A 21,286-nucleotide genomic window follows, 5' to 3' on the forward strand; every position below is an offset into this window, starting at 1 on the left:
GTCCCTGTCCCCAAGGAGCCAGAGGCTAGAGAGCAGAGATGGCTCAGTGCTGGAGCCGCTGCCTGAGTGGCAACTTTGTGTGGGAACTTCAGCCTCAGGAATCAGCTCCTATTGGGAAGAGGCCTCAAGCCAGCCTGGCCTGGCTTAGAGCCCCAGTGCTGTCTCATTCACTATTCCACAAACATTTATGGAGCCTCTACCATGTACCAGGCACTGTGCTAGATACTGGAAATGCAAGTGGTGAACAAGACAGACAAGATGGAGCAATTATTGAGAAATGGATAACAAGTAGGCAAATAGGGTAATTTCAGATTGCGTTAAGTGCTGTAAAACAATAAGACAAGGTGACGTAGGAGAGAGAGAGACGGGTGGGAGGATAATTTTGGTTGGATGATCAGGGAAGGCTTCTCAGGGGAAGGGACATTTGAGTTTAGGTCTGAGAAGGAGCCAGTCAGACAAAGGGTGCCAGAAAAAAATATTCTGTGCTGAGGGGAAAGCATGTGTGAGGGTCCTGAGGTGTGTGTGCAGACAGAGAGTGGGCAGAGGGCTGGAGCTGGTAAATGCAGGGAGGGATGGAGTAGGGTAAGGTAGGGGGAGCTAGGTGGGGCCACTAGGTTGTTATTCGGGCTGTCATGCTGCTCACTGAGCCTCAGTTATCCGTCTTATTAAATGAGCCTTATCAGTTTTGTCCCCAACTTCCACTGAGGTCAGGATTGTCATGGGTGTGAAGTGAGAGAGTGGATCGTAAATCTTTTTGTCAGAGACTTGGCTCTGGGTGGCGATGAACTATTGCAGGTATTTTTATTGTAAGTGAGTGGGTTGCTTAGCGACTATGGCCGGGACGTGGGGTGCCGTGCCTCTGTTTCTCTGGGCGTCACTGCAGAAACTGAGCGCCTAGTGAATGCAAAATGCCAGGGGTGCCCCATCCATGCCCTTCCCCCAGCTCCCCCAAACTGCAGCTCCCTACCAGCTCCCTTTAAGCGCAGGATTCTCTGATCTGACAGCGGCTGCCTTCCCTGGCTCAGCAGGCCCTGGAATCCTTTCCAGGCGAAGTTTTCACCCGAGAACAGCAACCCCTTTCTTTGCTTTCTTTTCCTCTTCCGCCGGGGGGGCAAAAATAGTGCCTGAATGGGGCCTGCTCTGGGGCGGCAGCGAGACAATAGCAGCCTCCTGGCTCTGGCCCCTGCGTGGGGCGGGGGAGGGGATGGGGCACAGGCCCTCCGTTCCCGCGGCCCCAAGCCCCTGCTGCCTTTCCCATGGCTTCTGCCAGAAACCAGCCCCAAAGCACTTCTGTCCCCTTGGAGCTGACGGCCAATAGGGCTCCCCGCTTGCCTGGAGAGGCACTTCAGCTGCTTGGCTGAGAAGTGGACCCCTTTGTCGCCTGAGCAGCACCCCCAGCTCTGGTCTGGAACTGAAGGGCTTGGAGGGGGTGCCCTGACCGGCACACAGAGGCCTCCCCACGGCTTTGCTGTTGTTTCCTTTGACTCAATGGCTGTGGGGAACTTTTTGGAAGTCAAAGGGTTGTGTCCTCTTGGGAGGAAGTGAGCCACTGGAGGTGATCAAATAGTTTGGATTGCAGTGGATGGTGACGGGTTGGGGGTGGTGGTGCTTGACCGAGCATCAGATGGGCATTTGGTGTCATCATGTCTCTGAGGAGATCTGGGTGTGAATTCCATATGCCTCCCCTATTAGCTAGGTGATTTGGACAAGGCATAGCACCTCCCTGAGTCTCTGTTTTTCCATCTGTGAGATGGGTTCAACAGGACTGATCTTACAGAGTGGTGGAAACAGATCTCCAAAATGCCCAGTGTGGCCTGGCAGTGCTGCTCTTTCCCTCCCTCCTGGACTGGCATTTAATTTGGATCACAGAAAGGGAGATCTGATCCACTCCTAGCCAGGAGTGAGGAGCCCTGGCCAGGGCGACTCCCCAACCCCAGAGCTAACTCAGAAGGGGGATCCCTGGTGGGCAATTGCAATCTGGGAAGGCTTCCTGGAAGAGTTGTGCCCCTAAGAAGTTTGTGGGTTAGTGTGGCATATTCTGGGCTCACAGCAGCCAGTGGGGGGGTGGAATTAGGGGGTGTCCAGCCTGGCTTGAGGCCAAGGCCACAGGCTGGCAGCCCCCATGGGTCCAAATCCAGTTGCTGATAGCTGCTATTCATTCAGCCACAGGGGTGGCCCCCGCTGGGTTCTTTGAGTTTCAAGTCGATGTTGACAAATTTGCCAATTTCATGTAAAAACCTCTGTTTCTGCTTCTTTTGAGAAATTGGAAGCTTTAGTGCTTTGAGATCCAGGCAGGTATCCCTCAGTGCTCCCCATAACCCGCTGTCCTAAATCCTGCCCTCCCTCCTGCCAGCTCCCTGCCTGGCAGGAACAGCCAAGTCAGGGATCTTGGGTGCAGGGACAAGCTGGGCTGCCCACACTGGGCTGGGTCGGAGCCTGGCAGTGACGTCGCCCCCGCAGCAGCCAGCGGTTGCCAAGGGAACGGTTGCCAGGGGCTGCTGTCACCTGCGCCCCTTCTCGGCGGGCTGGCGGCTGGAGCTTGTCAGCCCTTCTTCCCAGGCTGCCCCCATTGTCTGAAGCTCCTGTGAGGGGGCCTCCTGAACTCGGGGGAGAAACTGACTCTGCAACCCAGCAGGGCCACAGCCTGCAAACGAGGAGCGCCCCTTGCCCACGCATTAACGCTCTTCAGGTATTTATAGTCCACCTTATGCCACAAAGGAGTCCAGGTAGGATCCTTCCCCTCCCCCCTCTGTCTCTCTGTCTTGGTCCCTCTCCCCCTCCCCCTCTGCCTCTCTCCTCCTCCTTCACTCTTCAGTCTATCCTCCCCCCTTCCCCTCCATCTCCCTCCCCCTCCACCCCACCCCTTCTCTCCTTCCTCTCCCCCTTCACCCCCAACCTTCGTTCCCCATCTCCTTTCCTTGCACTCCTCCCCCTCCCTCCTCCCCCTCATTTCTCTCCCCCTCCATCTTCCACCCCTCCTCCCCCTCCATTTATCTTTCCCTTCTTCCTTTCCCTCCACCCCCTCCCTCCCCTTCTTCCGCCTCCACTCTTCCCACCTCTTCTCTCCCTTCATCCCCCTCCTCCCCATCTCCCTTTCCTTGCCCTCCCCTCCCTCCCACTCCTTCCTCCCCCTCCATTTATCTTTCCCTTCTTCCTCCTTCCCTCCACCCTCTACCTCTTCTCTCCCTCCATCCCCCCCTACATTTCCCTCTCCTTCCACCCCCCTTCCCCTCCATCCCCTCCTCCCCCACATCGATAGAGTAGCTGCTGGCTGGAGTGGGGCTTGGCTTGGCACTAGAGACATTGGGGGAATCTCTCTGGGGGAATTGGTCAATTAGACAACAGCCTCAAGAACTACAAGGAAGTGTGGGGGTGCAGACCCCATACCCCTCTCCTCAGTCAGACCGCAGCTTAAATTATTTTCAGTCCCTGGACCACACTCCCTTAGTCAGAGACAAGCCTCTGAGGGTGCTGGGAGTAGCGTTTCCAGGGCAAGGAGCACTTGAAGAGCCACTGGAGCAGGGCTGGGGATGAGGGGGTGCCTGGGTGAGCCCACCTGCCCCAGCAACAAGGCCCATTGGGAGAAGGCGTTTAGCTAAATGCAAGTCAACACTTTTTTATAAGCGTTTTTAAGAGAAGCCCTTTCTAACAGGTAAGGTCAAGGGGAATTTGACTGTGAAATTGAGTGAATTCACATCTCATCCCCACCACTCACTAGCTGTGACCTTGGACCGGTAACATGACCTCCTAGGGCCTCAGTTTCCTTATTTGTTAAATGGGTACATATGATAGTAACTGTCTCTAGGTTTGGGGCTGATTAAATGTGTTAATACATGTAAAGAGCTTAGAATCAAGTCTTGCATTTTCAGAGTTTAATTATTGTCAGCTGTGATTTCTGGCGGTAGTGCACACCCTGCCCTCCCACGGGGTGTGCAGCCCCCTTGACCTTGGCTGATGCTGTGCTGGGTGCTCAGTGGACTGGGATGGAATCCTGGTCCTGGGAAAGGCCCCTGGAGGGGACTTGGGCACAGAGGCTGGGGACATGGGCCAGGACAGCTCCCGGGGCCTCAGTGGGGGAGGGCGCCTGGGTGTGTGTCCTGCCCGCCCCTCAGCCAGGGATCTGGGACCAGAGGAGGAGGAGGGCTGGTAGCTGACCTTGGGAACACCCAGGGCCCCACATTCCAAAGACGGGAGTTCTGCCTGGCCCAGGGTAGCTGAACTGCCACCCCCAGAAGCAAGCAGGGCAGTAACTGGCCGACCTTGTGGGTCTGACCTTGGGCAATGTGGGGATGCAGCTGGGGAAGGGGAACTGCAGCCAGAACTGCAGCCAGACGGTCGCCGTCGTGGTCTGTGGCTTGAGAAGGAAGGGAGTCTGGCCAGGGAGAAGGAAGGAGACGGCCCCTGCATTGTCTTTGCCCCTTGCTGCCAGCTCAGAGGTAGGCCTGCCCTCACCTGAAGGCACCCTGAGGCCTGCTCAGTTTTGATGGGATCCTGGGGTGGGGAGGGGAGCTGGGCTATAGAGAAGGAAGGCGGGAGGGCAGGGATCACAGAGCAGGAGGGTGAGGCCCTGAGAGGAGACAGCTGGCCCAAAGGTCCTAGGCCAGTTGGCCACAGAGCCAGACCTCGGGGCCCCAACTCCTGGTCACCCACCACCCCTGCCCTGGGTGTTTGCATTCCCTGGGCAGGTGCTGACTGGCATGGCCCCTGGTGCCCTGGTGTCCAGCCTCAGCTGCTCATTGGGCATGGGCAGGGGGGAGGTTTGGCCACAGACCTCTGCCTGGCCCTAGACTGCCCTGGGAGCAGGGGCTGAACAGGTGGCATCAGAGTCTGCGCTGAAAAAACCCCAGTGCCTGCCCCCCAACCCCCACCCCAGACAGAGCTGACTCTAGGGCAGCCAGATCTGGAACACCTCCCATATCTTCCCTTAGGTTCTAAGTCTTCTCAATCAATTCCAAAATCCTAAGAAGCTTTGATTCTCCCTCTCTCTCTCTCTCTCTCTCTCTCTCTCTCTCTCTCTCTCTCTCTCCCTCTCTCCCTCTCTCCCTCTCTCCCTCCCAACCTTCCGAGTATCTCAGCTGCTGGCAGCAGGGCTGAGGGCCCAGCTGGCCATGGCTGAATTTAATGGAAGGGCCCACCTGGGGGACTGGGCTGGCAGTGCCCCTTTCCCCAAGAGCTGGTGCTTCAGAGCAGAAGGGAGGTGGATGGCACCAACTAGACCCCAAGGACCTCTCGCCTGGAAGTGTCAGTGATGGTGATGAGCTGCTTTGGGGACTGCCACAGCCTGGAGGCCCCTGCAGCCCATCTCCTGCCAGCTAATGGCCTCTGGGGCAGCTCAGAGGGGAGGGTGCTGGGGATGGGGGAGGGATGCGGGCGGCAGGCTTCTTATCGGCAGGGCTGCATGTATTCTGAGACCGTGTTCTTCATGAAGATGTCCATGCAAGAAGAGCTGCGCCATCACATTGGGCTGGGAGACTGTGGGCTTCTTTCCTGCAGGACTTATCAGAGCCTCCGATATGCGTCTCAGGAGCATGTAACGCCTGCAGCATTTCTCTAACTTGAGCACTAGTGCTCCTTCGACAGTGCTTTGGCAAGTGACCTCATGGCAAAGCTGGGAAGACTGAGTGCAGGGAAGGGAGGGGATCAGAGGACCACAATAGCTAAAGGCACAGGCCTGAGGTCAGGTGGGCTGGGGGTGGCGTCCTGACTTAGCCACTTACTTGCTATGTGATCTTGGGTAAGGCTTCACCTCTTTGGACTCTTCAGTTTCCTTATCTTTAAAGTGGAAATAATAATAGGATTTACTTCAGAGGGTTATTGTGAGTATGAAATGATTAATTTGTGAAAAGTGCTTTGCATGATCCCAGGCACAAACTGAGCACTTGCTAAACGGGAGTTGTGATGATACCCTCCCCCATCTTTTGGAGTTCCGCATCCTTTTCTCTGTGTCAGACAGACCCCTGTGTACCCCCGCCCACCATCTGGTGTCTAGCCAGGCCCCGGGGAGGCCTGTGGCCCAGGGCAAGGGGACCCTCATGGACGCGTCACCACCCTGGCGTCCCCAGGAGGAGGAGTGGGTGCGAGGGCTGGGAGGTGGGTGACACTGGGGGCTCCCCTGAGGCCTCTTAAGCAAACGCCCCAGTTCCAGAGAAGGGGCAGCCACTGGGGGGCTTTGAGTAACCTGTTCCAGGGAGGGCTCAGCATCCCTTTTCATGGGCAGCCCCTCTCTCCCTACCCCGAGCTGGCAGGTAGCACCCCACTCCTTCCCTTCCTCATTCTCCCCACGCAGCCAGGACCTGTCTGGACGTGTGGAGGGAATCACAGCCCCAGGGACTTGGCTGGACCAGGACCACGGGAAGGGGGGCCCTGAGCTGGTTGGGGCCGCCTCCCAGCAGAGCAGCGAGCAGGCAAGGCCTTGGCAGTTGCCAGCCTTCCGGGGGCAGGCAACTAGCTTAATTTTTATTCTCCTTTACTTTAGAAAAATTCCTGAAACCTGAAGTCACTCTGCTTCCCCTGGCGATCCCGGAATGCACTTCCCAGGGGTCTCTGTGGGCCTTGGTCACTCCAGCTGTGGAGTGGGGATGGAAGAAAGAGAGTGGCTCAGCACTTGCGAGCTGTGCCCCAAGGGGTCCTGGGTGCTGCTGGGGGAGCTGGGGGCTGGGGTGGGAGGGGGGTGTGGCCCTGGGTTCCACCCGGCCCTGATGGGGTCACCTCCACTTTGAACTGTTGGGCACATGGTGGTTCCAAGTAAGATTTACTTTTATAAAAAAAAATAGTCTACAAACGGCTGGAAGGAGGGTTCTTGCAGCCCCCCAGCCCACCCCCGTGGAGGAAGCACCTGCAAGAGCCTCCGAGTCTCTGTTCCAACGTGCTCTGCCCTCTGGCCTTTGAGGTCTCTCAGGTGACACTCCCTTGTTTCCCTGAATCCCAGCCCCCCACACACGTGAACACACACGTGCACACACATGTAGGCTCACATGTAGATACATGTGTACACACTGACTTGCACACTTACACTCTCGAGCTTTGGTTCTCACCCCTCTCCTGGTCCCTCTTCTGGGCCAAATCTGTCCTTTCCAAGGTGGGGGAGGGGTCAGCAGCTCCATGCCCACCCCCCACTGGAGCAGCTCAGGATGGGGACAGGGGCAGGGGGGAGCTGGGCGGGTCCTCTCCCTTCTGTCCCTCCCAGTGAGGGCCCATTTGAGGAAGCGGCACTCAGGTGAGCAAGACTGGGCCGAGGGCTGACCCTGGGGCTCCCTCCCTCCCTGCTGGGGCCCTGTCCACCACCCATGCCCTCCCTTCTCCTGGCTGTCCTCTCTGGGGGCCTTTGCAGGTTCCTGGCACCCTGCTAAATGCTGGGTGTAGCACAGAGGAACGTGACGCATCCTTGCACGGGGTAGAGGAGAGGCAACAGCTGGGACACGGACTCCCTGGCCCTGCATCCCGGCCCTGCTGTCTACCAGCCGAGTGACCTTGGGTGGTCCCCTCCCTTCTCTGGGCCTCCGTGGATACAGGGCTACTGGTGTTGACCCCAGGCTGCTTGGCCACTGCTTCCCAAGCCTGCAGAGTGTCGGTCAGGGTATTGCCTGTTAAAGCCAGGCTCCCGAGCACCACCCCAGGCCTCCTGCAGCAGACCCTCAGTCTGCCAGCCTGTGAGTCTGCATTTTGGCAACTCCCTGGCGTGGTTCTGATCCATGGGCAGGTTTGGACACTTTATGGCCATGGGGAGTGTATAGGGTTAAGTGTGGTTCGTGGGCCGGCAGGAATTGGGGTGGGGGAGGGTAATTCTGAGGGGATCAGGTAAAACTTCGTGGGGGAGGGTGTGGATTAAATGGGTCCCCAAAGACAAGTAGGACTGTCACAGGGATGGCAGCATTGCAGACATGGCAAACAGCGTGAGCAAAGGTTTGGAGGTGGGATGCAGACGGCTGAGAGGGGCCCACACATTACCCAGTGTACGTAAAGGGGAGGGGAAAATAGGAGGTGGGGGCCCAGGTCTGGCATCTTCCTGCTTGGAGGTGTCGGGGTGGCGCCTGCCCAGGAAGGGCTAATCCAGAGCCACCCAGGTCCGGTCCACTCAACTTCCACCTCCATCCGAGAGGAAATGGGTTTTCCAGGAGCCGGGACTGGGCTGGCTGTGACTCGTGGCTCCACACAGGATGGCAGAGGAAGTGACTCAGGCCTCTGGGGGAGAAAGTGAGCTGAGGGTCCCCTACCCCCCCCCGCCCCACCCCCACTCCACCATGTGGAGGGCAGGGCTGGAACTGAAGCTGGAGCCCCTTCCCCTGGCCCTGCCAGCACTGGGGGTGGGGTCGTGGTGGGGGGGTCTTGGCTCAGACAAGCCCAGCCCACCCCCTGTTCTGCCTGGACCCTTGGGACTCGTGACGGTGGTCCCCATTGTGTCGGGCTGGGCCGGACTGTTCTGTTCTCTGTGTGTCTGTTTACGGAAGGCCCGAGGTCAAGAGAGGCTGCTCCGAAGGGGATGTTGGGGGGGGGGTCTCCTGGGAGACCGCCCCCCACACCCTCTCTCCCTGGCTGGAATCCTCAGTGCCGCCTGTGACCCTGGCTACCCCCCATTTTTTCTCTCCTGAGAGCCTTAGTCTACCTGATCCCCCAAAGCGAGGGGAGCGTGGATCCCTGGGACCTCGGAGGAGAGGAGGGCTCAGATGGGTGCAGAGACCCAGGTTCACATTCCAGCCCTAGCCCTGTGTGACCTCGGCACAGGCAGTCCTTCCCAGCCTCAGTTTCCTGGTCTGTAAAATGGGAAAGCGGCAGGAACAGCCTCCCAGCTGGCTCTGAGGATTTACTGTGATAAGGCAGATGTTGCCGCGGCTATTATTACTGTGGTGGTGTTGCTAGAACACCCCCTTCTCGGACCCCCCTGGGTTCTGGCCCAGTGCTGTGTGAGGGTAGACATGGGCCTCTCGGGGCCGGGGTTGGTTCTGAGAGTACCCGAAGGGGTGAGGCCTGCCCTGCTCTGCGTGTCTACAATTCCGGAGGCCGGGAGGAGCCCCTGGATCCTGGTTTCAGGTTTCAGAACCCGGAGCCCCCTTCCCCCTCCCCCTGTTACCTGGCTGAGCCAGGCCGGAGACCCTCGCATTCCGCATTCGGGAAGTCCTGCTGGGGACGCTGGGGGCGTGGCCTTTGTCATGGACACAGCCTGCCCCTGGGGGGGAGGGGTGGGGGGGAGTGGCGGGTGAGTGTGTGAGGGCGGGGGCTGGGGGGCAGGCCTGGGGGCTTGCCTGGCCTTTGACATGGGCTGAAGGGAGGAAGGCGGGTGTGGGGAGATGGGCAATGGGAAGGTTCTCTGTGACATGTGGGCAGTGCCAGGTGCACAAGCAGGACAGAGCCCTCCTCCTGCTTGATCTGGGTTGGAATCACCTCCTTGACCTTAGCTCGGTTCTCCTGACCCTCAGGGTTCTGCGGACAGTCCCGGGCAGAGGCTGCAAGGAGGGAAGTTTTCTGGGTGGGGTTCCGGCCTTCCCTTTGCCCTCCCGGAAAGGAAGTTTCATGCTCTGAGAATTTCCCCTCAAGGTGCACTGGAGGTTGAGCTGGCTGTGGGGGCCGGGGGGAGGGGGCACAAGTGGGGGCGGGGGGAGGGAGGGGCCAGGGCCTGTGACAGGCCCAGTGGAGTGAATTAGGGGCAGGCATGAACTGGACAGAAGTATTTAGCACAATAAGTGTGGCCTGTCCTAAACCCTTTACACATATCTATTCACTTAATTCTCACAAAGACCCTTGAGGTAGTCTCTATTTTTATTCCTATTTACAGGTGAGAAAATTGAGGCTCAGAGAGGGGGAGTAACTAGCCCAAGTACACACAGCTAGTGAGAGGGGTAGCTGGGATTTGAACCCAGGTAGTCTGGTCCCAGAGTCCACTCCACTGACCAAGAGTGGGTTAAAGGAAACCAAGCCACCTCCTCTCACCCCCAACAGACCCCCAAGAATGCCGATGGGGGCAGAATTGTCCGTCTTGGAGTGGCTGGTGAGATAGCCCAGGTGGAGTGGGGATGACTCAGGAACCATCAGGGCCGTGCTGTCTGTGCACTTCCAGTGTCTGAATCCCTTCCACAAAATGCCCCGGTGGTGCAGCCTCACTCACACCCCTCCAGTGACAGGCGGCTCAGTCCCTGTCTCCACCTCCTCTGCCCTCAAGGGCCAATCCAGGATGGTTTGTGCAAGGTAGATGTTTCTGCCCATTTGGGACCTTATCCCCTGAAGTAGCAGCTCACACTGAAGGTCATTAGCCCAGAGAGTTACACGGGTTCTCTGGGCCTTGGATCCAAACACTATAAAATGGGGAATTGGAGCCAAATGCTCTAAGTGATCTGTGAGCCACAAGTTTACCAGTGTAGAACAGTGGTTGCAGCATGAGGGCTGCCTGGAGGAGGTGACATTTGGACTGGGGATTGGAACTGGAGAGCAACAGAAACCAGCAGAAAAGAGAAGGAAAGAGAGGGTCTTGGAGGGATGCTGGGTTTCCTTCTGCTGACCTTAGGTGGCATGAGGTGGTTTCAAAAGGAACCAAAATGCTTAGAGGATGCAGAGTGAAACTGTAACAATCCCAAACTAGGAAATGGCAGCCTTCCCCCAAACGCTTTCATATCCTTCTTCTCCAGGTTTCCTGTAATGCCACCAGGGGCAAGACGATGAGCCCATTTGACATCTGATCGGGCTGACAAGGCCCGAGAAGTTGGGGTTCCATGACACATGATGGGACACTGGGGAATGGCTCTGGCTTGGAGGGGCCAGGTTCATTCAAGACAATTATCTGCTTGGGACACCCTTTCCTTTTCAGTTCTGAATATGCAGTTCAAAGGCCACCTCTTTCCGGAAGCCCCCCTAGGTTTCTCTCCAACGCAGACTCCAGGTTGCCAAGCCTCCCTTCGTCTGGCCTGTGGTAGATGGTTGCATCTGTGACCGCCAGCAGATGCAGCTCCTCACAGAGTGGGGGTGGCTGTCAGTCTCTGTTGGCATCCAGCTCGGTCACAGGGCTGGGCTGCAGCTGACAGTGGGGAGGGCCAAGCCACCTGGCGGCTCTCCACAAGGGCCACAGTCCTGACCAGGGAGGGAAAGCCCCTGGTCTCGGGAGCAATCTCAAGCGAGTCACTGGGAACCATGGGGCCTTAGGTTCCCAGTCTGTGAAATGACCCAACAGTATTGCCCACTTCACAAGATTGGAATGAGGACTAACGCCTGGGTGGGGCAGGTCAGCACAGAGGCTGGCACATCATAGGGGCTCAGCTAATAGAGGCTGTGGGGAGGGGGTCAGAGATGCGGGGGTTGGGTGGATCAGCTGGGGCATCCTGGAGACACCGGGACCTCCCTCGGCAGCTGGCCAGGGCACTGGGAACTGGCTCCCCCTGGTGGTCATGATGGGATCGCCCTTCCCTGCAGCCCCTCTAGAGGGTGCTGTGGGCGCGCAAATTTTTTACTCTGTTTCCCCTCGCCCGTCCACCTGCCCAGCCTTTACCCAGCAAATATCAGTGCACTAGGACCTGTCCAGAGATGCATCAGGAGCAACTTGGCTGACTGAGGAGGGGATATGCCATCTGGCACCACCTGGGAAGGCCTGACAGAAGGAGTTTTGGTCAATCATGGGAATCAAAGGAGGCTAGGGCTGACTAGAGGGAGTCCAGGAAGGCTTCCTGGAGGATGTGTCCTCCAGACTAGGTCTCAGGGATGATGACAGTGAGGTACTTGGTGAACTCCCCCTTCCTTCTTTATCTTCTCCAGGCCTGGTGGGGATGGGAGTGGGTTAGTTCCAGGTGGTGCTGTGGAATTGGCACTTCTGGGTTCTGGACCAGACTACCCCATCACCCCAGGGCCCAGGAGGGAGGTACTGTTATTAGCCCCATTTTTGGTGACTTACACAGGGTCATGCAGCAAATGAGGATGGAACTGGGACTTGAACTCAGTCAGGCTCCAAACAGCCACTGCCCCTTGAAGCACAGCTTCTGGCAGCTCTGGGGAGGTCCCTGGGCTGTTTCCACACTTGCCTCTCCATCTCCTGTCCCACATCCATGCTACAGGTGGCCCCCTGCAGGGCTGGCCCAACCACCCTGTGGTCCAGGCCCCCAGCTAACAGTCCCGGCTTCTTTCAGGTGACGACTTCTCAGTGTGACTTCTAGGGAGGACGATGGCTGCCCAAGAGCTGCTGCAGCCAGTGCTGCTCCGGCTGGGTCTGCTCCTCCTGGTCCAAGGTAAGGCTTTCCTGGAGATACCCTGGGGCGGTTGCAAGTTACATGGGCAGCTGCTAGCACATACACTAACCCCTCGGGCAGGAACAGGCTTGCAGGCACAGCTTCACAAATGGATGGTATCTTGGAGAAAATAAAAAGGGACCCTTTCCTCCTGGCAGATGCATTCTCACACAGGGGGCACAGTTTGGGTTGGGGGGCATGGACTGGATTTCAAACCCCTTCTCATCTGCAGCCAGCGCATCCTTGTGCAGTGCACAGCCTGCACAACTGTCTATGGTAGCCATGGCCTCGTTAAAGACTGTATTGTTGTTAATTTTTTTTTTTGCCTTTGAAATCACTATTAATTTTGAGTTTGCTCTTTTATTCTCATATTTTGAAGCCAATACTTTCTAGGAGGGGGGTGGACTCACATATTTTTTATACCCCTCTGAGGTGTAGACCCTTGGAACGTGTGTGGATCACAAGTGCTCAGCTGTGTGTTCTCAGCCCAGGGCCTACCCGTCCCAGGCCCTAGGCTGGCACCTGAGCCCCATCGTAGCCTCTTCCTCCCCAGGTGCCTACGGCGGGACCCCCAGGGAGGACTTCCGCTTCTGCGGCCAGCGGAACCAGACACACACGCGGAGCCGCCTCCATTACGAGCAGACGACCCAGCTGCACATCTCCATCCAGAACTCCGAGGAGGCCCTCAGAGTCCATGCCCCCTTCCCTGGAGCCCCTGATGCTTCCCAGATCTTCCCCGACCGCAGGGGCCTCTACCACTTCTGCCTCTATTGGAACCATCACACTGGGAAACTGCACCTCCGCTACGGCAAGCGTGACTTCTTGCTGAGCAAACAGGCTTCTGGCCTCCTGTGCTTCCTGCATCAGAAGGAGAGCTCGGCCCAGGGCCCCCCACTGCTCTCCACCTCTGTCAGATCCTGGTGGAGCCCCCAGAACACCAGCCTGCCCAGTGCCCCCGGCTTCACCTTCTCCTTCCACAGTAAGGGGGCTTCCATGCAGAAGGAACAGCTCGGGCACAGGACCAGAGGCAGGGGAGGCAAGATGCAAGGCAGGCTTGAGAGTGGGCAGGAGCCTGCCCCAAGGCCCTCTTCGGGAAGCTTTGCGGGATGCTAAGAATGAGGATGGAGGGGCAATGTCCCATCCAGGGGCTGCAAGGAAGGCCCAAGTGAGGAACGAGGTCTGCATAGATTTAAGGGGAGGGAATGGAGGGATGGGAAGGTGGTCAGGAGCCAGACGAAGAATCCACCGTCATCAGCATCAGGGTAGATTTTTTATCCTCATTTCACAGAGGAGGAAACTGAGGTCGAGAGGCTGCCCAAAGTTGCACAGCCAGTAAGGGAGGTGGGGAGTAGGATTTGAATTGGCAGCTGATTGGCTTAAAGTGGGAGAGGGGGAAGCAGGGAGAGGTCAACGGTCAGGAGAGGAGCTGGCTGGCCCTGAGGCGTGGAGCCTGTGTGTGTCCTGCCTGGAGTGAGATGGGTGTGATGTAGCCGCTACCTCTTCTTATGTGCTGGACTAGGGGTGGACAGGAGAGGGGGACCAGAGGGGCTCAGGGCTTTGCTGGGGTCTAGGATATCCCTGATTCTGACTCCTTCCAGGCAGCTCCAGTTTGGGGCAGGGATTCCTTCCTCTGCCCCCAGGGTTGGGGGGCACAGCACTTGGAACATTCTAAGGAGGGGGGTGGCAGGGGCAGGCCCAGCTCTGGGCTGGGTGCCATCTGGTGCAGCTGGGAGGAGGATGGAGATCTCCCACCCCTATCCTGGGAGATCTTAGGGCAGTGACAAGCAGAGTTGCAAATTGGCATCCTGAAGAACAAAATGTGGCTTGGTATTGTTTGGCCTGTAGAGTTTTTTAAAAAAACACGAGCCAGAGTTTTAAAATCACATAACAGATTAGGCTTTCTGACTTGTCGTTAGGAAAATGTGGCTATCCTGGGCCTGCCTTTCTCGATGGCCCAGGAAGTATCCCCACACCGTGTCTCCCATCCCCCCTCTCGTCAGCCCAGCTCATCTGTGTTCCCTACCTGGCCCCTGGAGACACCAGGTCGGCAGCCCTGGGGGGGGAGCCCGGAGCCTGGGGGTGGGGAGCTCCCCAAAACACCATGCCGGGCCTCCCACATCCCTCCTAGAGGCTACCTGGTGGCGCGCAGGCCCTGGGATGGGTGGTCCTGGCTCCATATGCACAACCAGAGGGGCCTGGGGAGGGGCTAGGCAGTGTGGTACCCACCCCACCTTGCTGGGGCTGGAGTTACTGGAGGGCTCCATTTGCAGAGCCCCCACCCCATCTGGATTTCTGAGTGACCTTGGGCAAGTCCAACTTGCCTCTTGGTGCCTCGGTTTCCTCTTCTGTAAAATGGGGATTGAGCCATTCAGAATGGTCATGAGGACTAAATCACCTCACTCAACAGGCTTCAGGTGGGTCTGCCCCTCCCTCTCCCCCAGAGCCTCCCCAGAAGGCCTCCCACAATGGCTCGGTGGACATGTGTGAGCTGAAAAGGGACCTGCAGCTGCTGAGCCAGCTTCTGAAGCATCCCAGGAAGAGCTCCAGGAGGCCCTCGTCTGCCCCCACTGGCCAGTAAGTGTGGCTGGTCCCGGGGTGTGGGGGTTGGCAGGGGGCACCAGGCAGGGCAGGGACCTGGAGCCCGGAGACAGGTTGGAGGCCTCTCCTGGGGCTGGAACGTTCCCTGGGCTTCCTCTTCTCTGGCTCATCTTTCTTTCTCCTCTTGGGAGACCTGAGAAACAGTCCCTCAGGCCAAGCCCCTCACCTGCCTGAGTCAGGACAGACTGTTCACATTCCCATCCCAAGATGGCCGCTCCCAAGCCCCCCTTCCCTGGAGGAACTATTGGTCCCTTTTGGAGCTCAGCAGGCTGAGGCCCAGAGATGAGCAGAGCCGCCCCATGGCTACAGACTGGGTCATTCCAGGCAGAGCTGGGCCCCAGGAGAGCTCCCCGCCCCCGCCAGCCTCTCTCTTTTCCTGTTGTCTCCATTGCCCACCACTCCAGCCTCCTCTCCGCCCCCCCGCCCACTGCCGTCCTCCATCCGGCCTGCTCTCTCCTGCACGCACTTGTCTGGCTGTTTTTCTCAGTTGCCCCCTTGCCGTCTCTCTGCCTCTGCCTCTTCCCCTGAATCTGCCTGAGGCTCCTCTCGCCCTCTCTCGCTCACCCTCTCCCTCTCTACCCCCTGCCCCTAAAGATCCACCTCCCCCCACAGTCACCTCCCCTCTCTTCCCTGCCAGGCACCTGCAGAGCCTCGAGTCGAAGCTGTCCTCTGTGAGATTCATGGGGGACACAGTGTCCTTTGAGGAGGATGGGGTCAATGCCACAGTTTGGAAGCTCCAGCCCTCAGCCGGCTTCCAAGACCTGCACATCCATTCCCGACAAGAGGTCAGGGGTCAGGATCAGGCTTGGCCCAGGGAAGGAAACAGATGTGGGGCCGGTGGGAAGTGGAGGCCATGGGTGCCCCCGCAGTGCAGCGCCCCTGCCTCAGCCTCTCCCCAGGCCCAAGGAGGACCCTCCCCAGTCAGTGGCTCCCCACGGTGCAAGAACCCTTCCTGGGCCCAGTGGTGAGGACAGAGACAGAGAACCTGCCTGTCTACACACCCCTGTCTTGAGACTGCCCCTCAGTGGGTCTGGTTGGCTGGGAGCCACCCATGCTGCCCGTGCAGCCCACCACACCAGCCTGCTGACAGCGGGGTTGGGGCCGGAGCTGTGGACAGCAGCACAGCCTCGTGATCCCCCCAGGCCTGTGCTCTAACCACAAGGCTCCCCAGGGCTGTGGGGAGTCAGGCATGGCGTCCTCAAAGAGGTGGGCTTAGTGATGGCAGCATCCGGGAAAGCGTGGGTGTGTGTGTTGGTGGGGGGATCCCGGGGGCCCGCCTCTGGCTGAGCTGTAAAGGGCTCTGGTTCTGCAGGAGGAACAGAGCGAGGTCCTGGAATACTCAGTGCTGCTGCCACGTGTGCTTTTCCAGAGGGCCAAAGGCCGAAGAGGGGAGGCCGAGAAGAGACTCCTCCTGGTAGATTTCAGCAGCCAAGCTCTATTCCAGGTATGGGGCCCTCGCCCCTCTGCCTTCCCCTGGAGAAAGCAATTTCTGTCTGATGGTGAGATGGAAAGCAGGCGTGGAGCCAAGCCCCCTCCTCCAGGAATCAAAGCCTTTCCTTGTGAAATCAGAAATTGCACCGCAATGTATAAATCTGTCCTGGAGAGGGCCCCTAGGTGTTGTTCTAACTATGGTGTAAATGACTACACATGAAAGAATTGTTTCCAAAGGGAGACCCAGCATCTCAGAGCAATGTATTGGAAGAGACCCTAGGGGAAAATTGAGAGCTTCAGGGGCTTGGGCCTTTCTTCCTCAGCCCTGAGCCCCCTCCCTGCTCTCTTCCCTCAACCCCATATATCTAGGACAAGAATTCCAGCCAAGTCTTGGGCGAGAAGGTCTTGGGTATTGTTGTGCAGAACACCAAAGTAACCAACCTCACGGAGCCTGTGGTGCTCACCTTCCAGCACCAGCCCCAGCCGGTGAGTGGGAGAAAACCAACCAACCATGTCTTCCTTTCCACCCCATGCCACCCCACCCCACACCACTCAACTTGTCTTTAACAAAAAGATCACCTGGCTGAAGGTATCAGCTAGCCAGGTCCAAACAGGGTGGTGGCCTGACACTGTCCTAGACTTCCTCTGCCTGGGCCATAACGGGGTGGACTGTGATAAATCCTTTCTCTTCCTTTCTTGTCCTTACAGAAGAATGTGACTCTGCAATGTGTATTCTGGGTTGAAGGCCCAACATGTGAGTGTGGAGGAGGGTTCTGGGCTGGGCAAGTATCCAGAGTGGGGGATGTGCTGGAGGGTGATGGAAATGGAGTTAATCAGGGAAGGCTTCCTGGAGGAAGGTGGGCTTTGAAGAGGGAATGATAGATGGCTAGGGATCTGTCAGGTGGAACAAAGCCTTGGAAAAATGACACAGTCAAGCATCTAGGAGGCCATGACAGGGCCCTGGGGGGCTGGGTTTGACCAGAGCTCCATGTCGCCCCTTCCTCAGTAAGCAGCCCGGGCAGCTGGAGCGACGCTGGGTGTGACACCATCAGGCAAGAAACGCAGACATCCTGCCTCTGCAACCATCTCACCTACTTCGCAGTGCTGATGGTGAGCTGCTCCCCTCCCACTCGCAGTCCCATCACGGCCGAGTTCTTGTTCTGTGCCGGGCACTTTCACAGATTGTCATTTACTCCTCTGAACCACCCCCCGGGGCAGCTCCTGTTGCCCCATTTTACAGATCAGGAAACTGAGGCTTAGGGAGGTTAAGCATTTGCCCAAGGCCACACAGCTCTAAGGGAAGGGGCTGGCCCCATCTAGGATGTCGATCCCATGGGGCTGGGCTGGGGCCCTGAGTGTGTTTCTAAATGAGCCCCAGGGAAGGCTGAGGTCAGCAAGGTGGGCTCCAGGGCCCAGGTTCATGCTCCCAGAGTCTTAGGATCCTGGGGTCAGCGGGACCCAGAGACCCTCCAGCCCTTCTTGAGGGGCCCAGCTGTGGTCTGAACCCGCCGGGGGCAGGGTGGGGGTTCCCTCGCAGGAGACCTATTCCCACGTTGAATGTTGTAGAAAATCCCGAATGCCAGGATGGAAAAGAGGCTTTCAGTGGAGGATTCTTGACATTTGTGGGTGAAGGGTACATTTGAGAATGTGGCGAAAGCTGTAGAACCTTCCGCAGTTACCCCCGAAAATGCCCTCCTCATGCGGATGCCATCTGCTCGAGTTGGGGGGTGGGTCACAGATGCCCCAGGCCCGTCTGGGGGCCGCAGTTGTCCCTCACCTGGGTCAAACCCCCAGTGTCAGTTGGGGACACTGAGGCCAGCCCCGACCGGTCTCCCGGCCCAGGTGTCCTCTGTGGAGGTGGATGCCGTGCACAAGCACTACCTGACCCTCCTCTCCTACGTGGGCTGCGTCGTCTCCGCCGTGGCCTGCATCCTCACCATCGCCGCCTACCTCTGCTCCAGGTAGGGCCCCTGGGGGGTGGGAGAGGGGAGGGAGAAGCACCACGACATGGAGACCCGCCCCAGGGACTGGCCTGCCCAACGGACCCGGAGGTGTGCGTGGGGAGGTGCAGGGTTTGGTGGTGGGGGCTGCAGTCTGCTAGCCCCGGGAGGCCGTGTCTCATCCTCGGATCTGTGCATGGTGTTTACAGATTCTAATTAATCACCACTGGGAGAGTTCACATAAGAACCTGTATTTTTGCCAGATTCCACTGGGGTCCACACAATAATAAAAGGGTGATGATAACGATAGTTATCATTTTTGCACTTTCATCGCACTTCCTGTGTCCTGGGCCCTGCCCTAAGTGCTTTTTAGGGATTAGCTCAGTTCAGCCCCAGCGACCCTAGGAGGGAGTGCTCAGAGAGGGGGAGCAATCTGCCTGATGTGGCCCAGCGAGGCCGTGGCAGAGGCAGACCTTGGACCTGCGGGCTGGCTCCAGGGCCCCATGGCCAGTCTCCGGGGCTGAGTGACAGCAGCTGCTGTGGACAGGCAAAGCCTCAAGGATTCTCTCCAGCCCCCTACTCCTTGGTGTCTGCTTTGGAGCCCGCCCTTGGCAGTTTCACCCCCTCCCCACCCCCCAGCACCCAAGAGCTTTCTATCATGCAGTCCATTTGGATGCTTCAGGGGAGAAGGAACCCGCGGGTACCTCCACCCAGCCCCAGCCCCCGGGTGGGGGTCTGGAGCATCAGTGCTTGGCTGGGTCTAAATTGGGGTCCGGCTCTGTGCCCGTATGGGTGGAGGGGAGACACCGTTAATTCTGTGGGGTACTTGGGGTGTCCCCACCATCCTTGACTGGGAGGGGAGAGGTGGGAGGAGGAGCAGGGGGTCACGGGCGTGCACACACACGCACACACACGCTGGTTGCCTTCCTCCACTGGCCCGCCAGGGTGACCCTGCCCCTCCCCTCATGCAGGAGGAAGCTGCGGGACTACACCATCAAGGTGCACATGAACCTGCTGCTGGCCGTCTTCCTGCTGGACGTGAGCTTCCTGCTCAGCGAGCCCGTGGCCCTGGCGGGCTCCGAGGCAGGCTGTCGTGCCAGCGCCATCCTCCTGCACTTCTCTCTGCTCGCCTGCCTCTCCTGGATGGGCCTCGAGGGCTACAACCTCTACCGACTCGTGGTGGAGGTCTTCGGCACCTACGTGCCTGGCTACCTGCTCAAGCTGAGCCTCGTGGGCTGGGGTGAGTGGTGGAGGTGGGGGTCCCTCCCTGGCTCAGGAGGGGTCTGCTGGTGTCCCCCCAACCTACCTCTCCTACTTGGCAAAATGCAAGCACCTGGTTCTGCTTCTCCACCTACCTCTCTATTCTCTCTCTGTTTCTGTCACTCACCCATCCTCAGGGGTCCTTCACCTTGGCTGGGTCAAGGTTGTCTTTAGGTAAATGAGGCAGTGGGTCCTCTCTCTCCCCAAGAAATTCTCCACATTACTCATCCCCTTAAAAGAAGGCTGGTGGGCAGGGCTACCATGTATGGATGTGCAGGTTGTAGACTGCTCAAAGGCACCCAGTTAGGAGATGAATGGGACTGAAACTCAGTCCTCCTCAGCTCACCTAATTCTCTCAGGCTGCCACAGCCCTGCCTGTGGGCCCCCTGGGACCCCAGGTAAGAGGTTCCCCATGGCTTTGGCTTTAATTCTCAGCCCAGGACAGCCTAATTAACCTAGGGCTCAGATCTCTCTTGGGCCAGACCTGGAGGCCAGGGCTCCCACTACAAATCCTTTTGGATGTTTCACAGGCCTTTCCACCTCTCTATGTCCCCACTGCCAGCCAGTACTCCCTCCCGTGCTTCTCACTCATCCCCCTCTTGGTTCACTCCAACTGTTCACACGATGTTGCCTGGGCTCAGCACCTGGGCATTTGGCGGTGGGCGGCCCCCTGCAGGGAGCTCCCCCTCTCCATCTCATGGACGAGGTCAAGGCCCAGCCCAGCTGTTTCCTAGGGATAGAACCCCTTGAACTCTCCCTGGTCCCACCAGTGTCCTGCCCCTCCCATCTCTCCTTGTGACATCAGCTCTTCAGCAGGGAACTCTAGGCTCTTCCTTCTAGAGGCTCCCATGACAGCAAGGAGCAAGGTCAAGTCCAGGCAAGATGGGCCCCACCATGGGAATATCAACTGCTAGGAGAATGGGAGGGTCTGAGCTCGGGGAACCCTTCCCCAGATGGGACTGGCTAGGCTCTGAGAGCACAGGCCTGAGGAGTCCATAAGGTCAGGGGAAAGGGCGGGCCTTGGGGGTGGGAGATGGAGCTCCCCACTTTGCTGCCCGCAGGGTTCCCCATCTTCCTGGTGACATTGGTGGCGCTGGTGGATGTGAACAACTATGGCCCCATCGTCCTGGCTGTGCACAAGACTCCGGAAAGTATCATCTACCCCTCCATGTGAGTGGCTGTGTGGGGTGGGGGCAGGAATGGGGGCCTGGGGTGGCTGAGGCTGGAGAGCAGCCAGGCCTGGGCCATGCTGGCTAGGAGGGGCCAGCCTGGTGGTTCCCAGAGCAGTGGGCAGAGGTCAGGGAGGGCAAGAGCAGTCAGCTCTGCCACTCACTCTCTGGGTGACCTTGCACAGGTCCTGGCCCCTCTCTGGGCCTCAGTTTCCCCATCTGTGAATGGGGACGTCGGTAGAAGCAGATGAGCCCACTATGTCCCTCTGCTGTACTCCTCCGAGGCCCGAAAAGGCAGGGTCAGCTCCTGGCCACGCTGAGGGTCAGCAGCAGAGGCAGGACTAGAAGCAGGTTGTCTGAGCCCCAGGTCGGGCAGGGACCCTTCCCTCTGGCTCAGCATCTTGAGAATTTCAGCCCTTCACACCCTGACCCCATGATTTTTGCCTCACCCTTGAATCATCTGTATCATTATTTACTTAATATTTTTCTTTAAATCATCTGATTTTTTAAGTTTAAATGTATATTTTAAAAACCTCATCCACTCTGTGAATAGAACACAAGTATTACTTGTCATAAACAGCAAGTAATCCTGAAAACTAACAGGTTGACAACAAAACCCTGTGACTGAATTATAGCTTGGTCATGTTGGGGCTGAGAGCTGTGAGCCCGAGGCTGCTCTGTCTGTTGA

General features: G+C 58.1%; 1 protein-coding gene across 5 annotated transcripts in view; it reads left to right on the plus strand.

The window, feature by feature from the left end:
• ADGRG1 (adhesion G protein-coupled receptor G1) overlaps positions 1-21,286 on the plus strand; it is a 39,079-nt gene that overhangs the window by 14,839 nt on the left and 2,954 nt on the right. For 2 of the 5 annotated variants that reach the window (XM_037815593.1, XM_037815591.1), the window contains exons 2-12: positions 12,102-12,200; positions 12,754-13,179; positions 14,642-14,774; positions 15,436-15,583; positions 16,111-16,242; positions 16,599-16,715; positions 16,938-16,983; positions 17,236-17,339; positions 18,072-18,190; positions 19,141-19,409; positions 20,491-20,599. In XM_037815593.1, the coding sequence (XP_037671521.1) occupies positions 12,137-12,200; positions 12,754-13,179; positions 14,642-14,774; positions 15,436-15,583; positions 16,111-16,242; positions 16,599-16,715; positions 16,938-16,983; positions 17,236-17,339; positions 18,072-18,190; positions 19,141-19,409; positions 20,491-20,599 (1,667 nt within the window). In that variant the 5' untranslated portion in view covers positions 12,102-12,136. The other 3 variants (XM_037815592.1, XM_037815594.1, XM_037815595.1) reach the window with 3 other exon arrangements.

This window comes from Choloepus didactylus, chromosome 22 (assembly GCF_015220235.1).
Source record: "Choloepus didactylus isolate mChoDid1 chromosome 22, mChoDid1.pri, whole genome shotgun sequence".
Classification (NCBI taxonomy): Eukaryota; Metazoa; Chordata; class Mammalia; order Pilosa; family Megalonychidae; genus Choloepus; species Choloepus didactylus.